This window comes from Aplysia californica, unplaced genomic scaffold (assembly GCF_000002075.1).
Source record: "Aplysia californica isolate F4 #8 unplaced genomic scaffold, AplCal3.0 scaffold00298, whole genome shotgun sequence".
Lineage (NCBI taxonomy): Eukaryota > Metazoa > Mollusca > Gastropoda > Aplysiida > Aplysiidae > Aplysia > Aplysia californica.
The window spans coordinates 234,305-244,136 of NW_004797568.1; the positions used below are offsets into that span (position 1 = coordinate 234,305).

A 9,832-nucleotide genomic window follows, 5' to 3' on the forward strand; every position below is an offset into this window, starting at 1 on the left:
GTGGTACACTAACCTTGAAAAGTTCTGTCAGAGCTGATGCAAAGTTCTCAAGCACAAATTTGATCTCTTCCCAGAGCTCTTGTGACTTGAACTCATGGCGATATCTGAAAAAAAAAAACACCCCACTATCGTCTGCAACCATCACATGGGCATAATACTTGCATTTGACCCAAATCATGAATACATGACAACAAGGGACGTTATGTCTCTCTGTAGTTCATGTAAGGTCCGAGTGAAAAGAGCTATAAAATCTCAGGGATAGATTAGGATTAAAACAATTTTGAAGAGAAGAAAAGGAGAAGCAGCAAATCGCACCCGACCACACCTTATCTACAGATATTATCTCTTCTTGCCTAAACTTCCTGATTTTTATAAAAAATATGTAATGAAAAAACAAACAACAACTAATATATCACAGGTGAAAAATCAATGTCATGAAAGTAAAAGCGAAAAAGAAGTCAGAACATTCAATACATCACTAGTTCCAGATTGATCACAAGGGATCACAAGGGAATATATTTTGTCTGCCCAAAACGAAGGAGTAAAAGTGCATTTTTATATCAATCTCACAAGTCGGAGGCTTCGCTCATCTCTAGAAAAAAACAACCTAAATAGACACAGAATCCAAACTATTAATAATTGAATCTCCTACAAATCTTTTACCAGAAAGTCAGTAACCTATAAAAAGATTTTGCTTTTAAAACAATATTGTACTCTTCCACTCGTGTGGTTTTATCCTGACGGGTTTTTTAATTACATGACCATCACAACAACAAATACTTTGTCAAAGTATGGATAGATGGCACAATGTGACTTAAAAAAAGAAAAAAAAAACAAACAAAGAAAATGCGTACTGCATGTACAATAAACTGGAAAAGAAAAACTATCAAAGCAGTGACACAAAAATTTATAGTTCAGCTTTAGTAGAGTTTTACGGCACTTGCAACACAATAAAGCCATGTAAGTGCCGAAGATTAGCGGAGTCACAAGATAATAACAAACACAAAAAAAAAGGAAGAGGAGAGATCAGGACCATAGATGTATAATAGGAAAAAAGGAGCATACCATTCCAGAGCACCAGCCAACCACCTGCAAAAATGTCAAGCTGAAAAGCAAAGAATTGTTAACAAAGCTAGTTGATACCAAACGTACCTTTTGAAAATGGAGTGTGCTGTCCGAAGCACACCATTGATGACGTTGAAGTCTCCTGTTTCAAATTTACTGATCATCTCTGTCAGCAACCCTGGCCATTTCTTGGGAAAATCTTCCCGACCTATTATGCTGATAGCATCACTCAACTGGAAAAAAAATGTTTTAATTCTTTTAAAAAGTAATTAAAAAAGGAAACAAAGTTTTTAAAAATCAAACCACGGTGCAATGTTCTTAATTATATTTCAATGGCACTTACGAGATGTTGGGATATAAATACAGGTGCAGGGGTCAGAATATCATTTCAAAGTCTTATTCGTTTCAAATCAGTAAGCGAAAAGAGCTTTTACTATCTTCAGCTAAAATCTGCCTTCCTAAACAAAGGTTGTTGTTGTTTTCAAACCCCTTTAGCAGCGACCATTTCACTTTTGGCAGCACAATGCCTCCCTCAAGTAACCACATGTCCTTGTCATCTGGTCAGCGCCAGAGAAAACAAAGGTAATACCACGAAGAAAGCAGCAGACACAATGACAGTACAGAAACAAATGAAGATAGGAAGATGAGCAAAGGAGAAGAAACAGATTGCATTTACTAATATATTTTTAGACATGCACCAAAGAAAGATGTCCCACTTTCTACCTGAAATTAGAAAGCAGGAAAAGTAAAACTACCATTATCTTGTTCACTAAATAAAAGCAGAATGTTCAGGGATTTGTTTTCACATTAACAATGGACTCAATGCATTACTGAGATCTACTTGCTGCTGTTACGAAAACATTTTGAAACAGTTATCCTTTTTCTTGAAATCAAACCTGCCCAATCAAAACAAGATCACGTTTACTTGCAAAATTACAAGACCAAAAAAAGTCAAATAATTCAAGAAAAGATCATACAACTCTCAGAGAAATAACAAACCACAGAGGCTAATTTTTCATGTTTTGTACTTACAAGACCACAAACATTTTTAAAAAATAGTCATACATGTCATGTCTCTCTCCTTACACTACAAAAAGAAAGACACCAACCTGTTTCTGAACTTGCTCAGGGCTTTTGAGCATGAGACCAACAATGTATTGCTTAATAGCATCTCTGTCTTCTTTGTGAATTTTATCAGCAAGCCCATCATCCTAGAGGAGAAAAAGATAGGAAAACAGAGACAATAGTTCATGTAGAATGCAAAACAATGATACAATATGAATTTCTGATGCTTTATGAACCAAATTTGAAAAGGAAAGCAAGGTGGCCTTTTCTTTTTTTTAAACCACACCTTACGCCACATGCTTCTGTAAGAAAGTGTTAAAATGTGAGACATCATGTGGAATCAGGTGCTTATCAAAATAATGAAATCAAAGAAATCTGCATTTTCTGGCCATTGGGCAATTTTTCCAAATTTTCTTTTTTTGGCTCAACACCTTTTATGCCCATTTAAAAACACATTTCTGTATAGATCTTACTGAAAATCATTGATCAAAGGCATAAAAATTGTAAATGTGCCGTTTTCAAAGACATTAAAGCTTTGAAAATCACCAAAATTTGGCAGCCATTTTCTCACTAACTGTATAGCTAATACCAGATGGCTCAACCTCCTTAAATCACAAACATCTCCACTTCTATTCAAGATAGATGGGTATTTTTGTCAACAGAAACTAGACAAATAAACAAGCTAAAATATTTTAAGATTATATATACCAATAACTCCATATGTCCAAAAATTGACAAGTGCCTGATTCCACGGTGTCGTGACACAAGTAGTACAATTTACTATTTTAACTGTGCTAGCTCTTCAAACTTCAATTTGTAATACTTTGATTTCATGACTTCACTTTGGTTTTAGATATTCTAAAGAAATTAATCATAAAACCACTTTACAGTAACTTACTTTCTAAAATAATGGACACCATATAAGAGGAACAGCAATTTGCCAAAAGCCCATTAAATTTTTTACTTTGTCAAAGTACAAAAGAAACATTAAGTGATGTGATAATCGTCATTTAATTTACAAAGAGGATGAAAAATGAAAGAGTAAAGAAGCAGACACACAGAACTTCCAACTATTTCCACCATTTGAATTATTTGATGTTAAATTATTAATAACTAAAAAGAGAATGAATTATTTAGGAAAGACTCCACATATTTCACCTGATTTTGTGAAGATCTCAAAGCTAACCAAGCAACTGATGCTGCTCAAGAAAACAATATTTCTCCAGTCTACTCAGATAACCTGAAACTAAAAACAAGCTAAATAGCTCTAACAGCAATTACTTTCCTTGCAAAAAGAAAGAAAAAAAAGAAACAATGATGAAAAAGAAATACCTGTCTCCAATTTCTTTTCACATAATTTTTGAAAGTGACAGCAGCAGAAATTCTCACATGAGCATCAGCGTCTTGTTTGTCCATCAAATGCAGCAACAGCACTGGGTAATTTCTGTTACATTCTACAGACTCAAGAGACTTTTCAGCTGAAAGTTAAACAATTATTTTTAGATCAATACAATGTCAAAAACATTTTTTTTCTATATTGCAACAAATTAACTAGTAAAACATGAATCTAAATGAGTACAAGGTAAGTAGAATCTTTAAAATTCTTTATAATATCATTCAATAACAAGGAGCCACACAGGTCTTTGAACTGCAATCATGCCAGCAAGTTGTCTTGAAAAAAGGCAGAATACTTGTAAGTATATTATCTAATTTACCTTATAATGGGTCACAAAAAATCCTTACCGAATTTTGTATAGAAGAACAAAAAATCCATCCATAAACAAAGATTAGAAAGGATCTTGTTTGTTGGAAACCACAAATAAGTGACAAGACAAGACATTCTGATTCTGAGTCATTAAGTGAGCTTAAATATTTTTGCATTTTCCCATTGGTTCCGTAAGACAAACTTTATAGCAGAAAATTGTAAATTCCTTTATCATTATCAAGACTCGAGACAACATAGATTTTTCCTTACCATTACGCCTGATATCGACATCAGGTGAAAGTGTCTGCTGCAAGTACCCAGACATGGCACTGAGGTTCTCTGGAGTGATTTCCATGACTGAAATTGGCGCGTTTCCTCCTGTTTAGATCTCTGAAAAATTATAGTGAGTCAAAATTATGTTTACTTTTTTTTAAAGCTGTGTTTGTACGTAAGTCGTTACTTCAAAGCTACTGCATCGAAGGCAAGACAAATTTTAAGACAATTTGGAAAAAGAAACTAGTATTGTAAGTTGAAGAAGGTTTTCTCCTGCTGACTTTTAAACATGTAACGTCAAAAATTAAAAACTTTTTCATTTCAAGCTCTATGCCATGAATACGTAGTACTTTAGCTTTCTTTTCAGCATCATGTACAATTAGAGCAGCATATGTATGAATATTTTGTGAGAAATTTTTATGTTTGATGGTCACTTTGGGATTCCGTGCATATAATATGATGACAGGAAATAGGCCTATAAAGTGAATAATTATGATATGATGAGATGCCTCCCATGCACTTCGATCAGTTCAAACATCTTTTACTCGGCTAGCCTTTACTTTATGATGTCTAGTCTATTCATTTTTGTTGTTGTCCCTTTTGCTTTCATGATGAACAAATAATGATGGGACAATCCGGTTTTGGTCCCAATGACAACTATGGAGAGTGGGTTTTGGCTTCACCGACGATTACTTCTGGTTCTTCACTCTCAACGATTACTTTTCAACACGCTTGCCGATGATGTTTGTTCGCAAAATATCAAATTATGGTTAAATTCAGGGTTTAAATACCGGAAAGGACCCAAGAGGAATCAGGGCTGAGGTTACAAAGGTTGATGCTCAACAGGATCGTGTTGGTGTCCGAATAGAAGACAGATCTAGTCACAGTCAGGGTTGTCGAATTGGAGCCAAATCCCAGACACAGTCAGGGTAGTCAAATTGGAGCCAAATCCCAGAAATTTGGCTCTTTTGAATCGCGTCTGGCCCCGAGAATTTCATTCAACATTTGGCTCTCTGGCTCTTTTTTGGCTCCAAACTCCAAATGTTCAAGAAGAAGGGGACAGAAGAGGCAAAAAAACAAAGAAAAAGAAAGAATAAAAGAAAAAAAAATGAAAGTGAAGAAAAGAGCTTGGATTGCTTAAAATTATTTAAACTAGATCTAGATCCAGTACACGATTTAACGCCCTCGCCCATTTGGTCCTGAATAATTTACAACCCTTCAACCGTCGTGCAAGATCATGTGCTCGTGTCTCGTTACGTTCGTACACTTTCTCTGTTCCTTGAGCCATAATAATGTGTGCAGGCAGAAAGGCTAGCCATCGTAAGTGTGTAAACAACGAATGGTCCGGCCGGAGGCCGGTCCCACATCCCGCTCAGTGGCGTCGGTAGTGAGCCTTTTTTTTTTTACTGGAGAGGCGAAAAACATTATTATTATTTGTTCCTAACCACATGCGGTAGGCCACCAAGGGTCTAGGACCTAAGAGGCCTAGAATCCTAGATCTAGAGATCTAGAGTCTAGGTGATTTTATCGGCCTGCGAGTAGTGCTAGGGCTAGAGGTCAGTGGGGGAGTCCTTGCCTCATGCGGCAATTGTTTACTTTCTCGTGTTTATTAATTCCGGCCGTGCCCAGATCTAGTCTAGATCTAGAATCTTTGCGTTGGAATTAAGAATAACTTGCCTAAGAATAAACCACGGCAATTTCATCATTTGTAACCTGTAGATCTTCTAAACCTAGATCTAAGTCTTGTAACATACTGGCTTTAGTTTAGACCTTCCATACTGATTTTGATGGCCATTGTGCCAATGATATTCATAGAGCAGAGTGGTCCCTCGTTACGGAAGTCCTCCCCGGGAATTAAACGCGAGAAAGTAAAACAATTAGGCCACCTCTATTCTCACCCCGGGTGAGAATAGCGCAGACGAGTCTTTTGGCTATTCTCACCCGGTGGGCGTTCACCGTTATAGCCTTGGCCAACCAGTGAAGCGTTCACCCTGAACCACAGAATTCTACACTGTGATAACAGAATTGCAGAATTCTGTGTGGTGAACAAACGTTCTAGATCTATTACTACTGTTAGTTTTAGCCTAAAAGCGTGCAATTTTGTCTGTGGGCAGTGGAGAGAGAGAAAGAGAGAGAGAGAGGAGTAGCGCGAGAACTTCCGGGCAAAACAAAATGACGACCCACGTAGTTCGGCTCGATTCGGAAAGTTAAATAGCTGTAGCATCTTTGTAGACGACCAAATTCATTTAGTTTTGTGTTTTAACATCATTTTTTTAAAACTTTGTTTTGGTCAATTTGATCGTCCACACCGATAGAAAGTATTCAGAAAGAGACAGAGAGAGAGAGAGAGAGAGAGGGGAGAAGTAGATCTTGCGAGAACTTCCAGGCAAAACAAAATGGCGACCCGCGTAGTTCGGCTCAATTCGAAAAGTGAAATAGCCATAGAATCTTTGAAGACGATCAAATTAGCTTATTTTTGTGCTATGTAATTTTTTCTTGGCTTTTATCAAAATTTCCTTTATCAATTTGATCATCCACACCAATAGACAGTATTCCGAAATGAGGAAAAACAGGTCTTGTTTCGCACCGGGTGAGAATAGCCTACGCTGGCAAGTCTCACCCGGGATGAGAGGTAGATCGTATTTTTATTCTCACCCTGGGTGAGAATAGCCACTTCCAAACAATTACCCCTCATGCCCACGCCGGGGTGTCCGGGGTGGGAGCTATATATCTATTCTCACCGGGGGGGGGGTGAGAATAGCGAGACATGGGTTATTCTCACCTAAAGGTGGCCATATATATCTTTTTCTCAAATAGACTCAACCCCAGGCCCTGGTCCAATAGGGATGGGGCGAGCGGACGGACGGGTTCGTTACTCGCGGACTCAGTCAGAGCGAACGGGTAACGGACGGCGATGAGAGCGAACTGCGAACCTCAAGACAGTTCGTTTTTTTTGGTCCGCTCCACAATTTGACTCTCTCAGCGAGCGGACTGCGGACCTCAAGCCAGTTCGTTTTTTTGGGTCCTCTCCATAATTTTAGTCTCTCAGTGGACGAACTCTAAGCGGCAAGAGCAAGCGGACTGCGAACCTCAAGACAGTTCGTTTTTTGGGTCCGCTCCACAATTTTAATCTCTCTGCGGGCGGGTGAGAGGACGAACTCTAGCAGACAAGCTACTCGAACCGAGGTTAGGCTTTGCGTCTGGGCCTATTGTTTTTTAATTAAAGCTGTTTCAAGCCCCTAGTGGTACCAAAGGGAGTGGGAGGCTGGTGGGCGACGTAACACTGTAAGATGGATGGCGTGCGTATTATGTTTCACTGTGTGAGTGGGTCACACTGTGTGCGTTCTAATTTGATGCTAACGACAGCCTCTAGTTTCCTGAACGGTTTAATCACTAAGTCAGTTGGTAATTTAGAATTGCACAGCCCACAGCTTACTTTTTTTCATCTGATTTTGAACTTGATACTAATACATGTACTGATACTGTTTTGGATTTATTACTATTACCCAAAATGCCGCAAAGTATTTGTTGGAAATTTATGTCCTTGTTGGCGGACAAAAGCACTGTTGAATGTAAAATGTGTAAGCAAAACTTTACTTATTGTCAACGTTCAACATCGAACTTGGTTCGTCATGTCAAAACAAAGCATCCGATTGAATTTGAAACAGAAGAGGAAAGCAATAAAAGGAAGCTACAAGTGTCGAGACGAGAGGAGAGCACCCTGGCAATCACTGACTCAACAGCTACAACATCTACAGCACCCCAAGTGCAACCAACCCTGCAACAAACGGTGGAACGGACTGCAAAGTACAAACCAGATTCAGTGAGAAAACGGCAACTGGATGAACATATACTGGATCTCATACTTCTAGACATGCAACCGCTCTCTGTTGTAGAACAGAAAGGGTTCAGGAAACTGATCAACGCACTGGATCCTAAGTATGAAATCATTTCGAGGAAAAGACTGACAAGTCAGCTACTGCCGAGTCGCTACCAGGAAGAAAAAGACAAACTGATATGTGAGCTCAAAGCAGTCAACGATGTGGCTGTAACATCAGACTGTTGGACTTCACGGTCCAACGAAGCCTATACTACAATTACTGCTCACTACATCACTTCGCAATGGGAGCTGAAATCATCAGTTCTTCTCACAAGATCTGAAGGAAAGAGGCATACGGTAGAGAACTTGGCTGCAGAGCTGCGAGATGCCTTCCAAGAAGTTGGAATAGAGCGCAAAGTTTCTACTGTAGTGACAGACAACGCCAGAAACATCGTGAACGCTGTTGAAGTGCTGATGATTAGACATCATGCCTGCTTTGCCCACACGCTCAATCTCATGGTGAGAAGTTCCATCAGTGAAGTGGAGGAGATCAAGAGCCTCGTCAAAAAAATCAAGAGCATTGTCACATACTTTCATTCCAGCACTGGGGCCACCAACTCTCTGAGAGAAGTGCACGAGAGGAGAGGAAGCAAAATGAAAAAGCTGAAGCAAGACGAAGAGACCCGGTGGAATAGTACTTTTGACATGATCAGGAGCTATGTAGACCAGCATGAGGAAGTCACTACAGTACTGTGCTTGGCTGGGAAGAGCAGTCTGTGCCTTGACGCCGCTGATATACCTGCTGCCAAAGACGCAATGAGCTTTCTGGAACCATTCTATGAGGCTACCACAGAGTTGTCAGCAGAGAAGAACACATCAGCCTCAAAGATAATTCCACTGGTGAAAATTTTGTCGAAAATTACAGCAAAGAACACCTCATCACTGTCCAAAAAGCTACACGAATTACTGCACATAAGATTTGGGGATGTAGAGGACAGAACCCATCTAAAGCTGTCAACACTTCTTGACCCAAGGTTCAGGCAGTCAGGATTTTTATCTACGGAACGTGCAGCTAAGGCAGTGGAAGAGCTGAAAGGAGCAGTGGAGTCGGTCGTACTTCCGTGTGACCATTCCAAGCAGGCAGAGGAATTGAGCACAGCACCCCCGGCACCAAAGAAACCTAGTCTGCTCTGGTCTGACTTTGATGAAGAGATAGAAACATCTCAAAGAACAGCAGCTACAACACTGACAGCTGCTGAGATGGAAGTCAAGCAGTACCTGGAGAGTCAAGGACTTGCAAGAGATAAGGACCCTCTGATTTGGTGGAGAGAACATGCAAAAGTCTTGCCGAGACTACAAGTAATCGCCAAAGATGTACTGGCCATTCCTGCAACATCTGTTCCAAGTGAACGAATATTTTCAAAGGCTGGGGAACTCATCTCTCTTCGTAGATCAAACCTCAAAAAGAAAAATGTCGATATGATTATTTTCCTGAATAAGATCAATGGCTGAAATTCATGATGGCACTGTTTTGCATGCCCCATCATTACTATTTTCAAACATTCGAGATGTAAGCGTCAATACTGATATAACTCATTGAATGTATCCAGTCATACTGTACCTTCATACTTGTCTTAGTCTATTTAAGATTATATAACAACCTTCTGTACGCTTGTAATTTGATAAAACTTCTGGAGACAGTAATGTACAGATTATTTTATTAGATAGCATTTTTTTTTCAAGATGCAATGTACATGTGTGTTATAATTCATATATCATATTTTTTTAAATTCACGCAAAACTATTTGGCCTTCAAAATAGGCTACTTAAATAAAAGACAGTTACATAATAAACTGTCTCTTCATTGAAATAAATCAGCTCCAAAAAACACACAACCCCCCCCC

General features: G+C 39.0%; 2 protein-coding genes across 4 annotated transcripts in view; one reads left to right on the forward strand and one right to left on the reverse strand.

Annotated features, from left to right (window-relative positions):
* Window positions 1-9,832, reverse strand: part of LOC101860506 (exportin-2) — a 49,047-nt gene that overhangs the window by 37,492 nt on the left and 1,723 nt on the right. For 2 of the 3 annotated variants that reach the window (XM_005101763.3, XM_005101762.3), the window contains exons 2-6: window positions 4,106-4,225; window positions 3,463-3,608; window positions 2,175-2,276; window positions 1,153-1,298; window positions 14-104 (exon numbers count right to left, since the gene is read on the reverse strand). In XM_005101763.3, coding sequence (XP_005101820.1) covers window positions 14-104; window positions 1,153-1,298; window positions 2,175-2,276; window positions 3,463-3,608; window positions 4,106-4,190 — 570 coding nt within the window. In that variant the 5' untranslated portion in view covers window positions 4,191-4,225. The remainder of the gene's footprint in view (window positions 1-13; window positions 105-1,152; window positions 1,299-2,174; window positions 2,277-3,462; window positions 3,609-4,105; window positions 4,226-9,832) is intronic. The other variant, XM_035970636.1, reaches the window with a different exon arrangement.
* On the forward strand, window positions 7,686-9,440 carry LOC101864401 (zinc finger BED domain-containing protein 4-like). Its single transcript, XM_005101779.1, has one exon. The coding sequence runs from the start codon at window positions 7,686-7,688 to the stop codon at window positions 9,438-9,440; it is 1,755 nt and encodes a 584-aa protein (XP_005101836.1).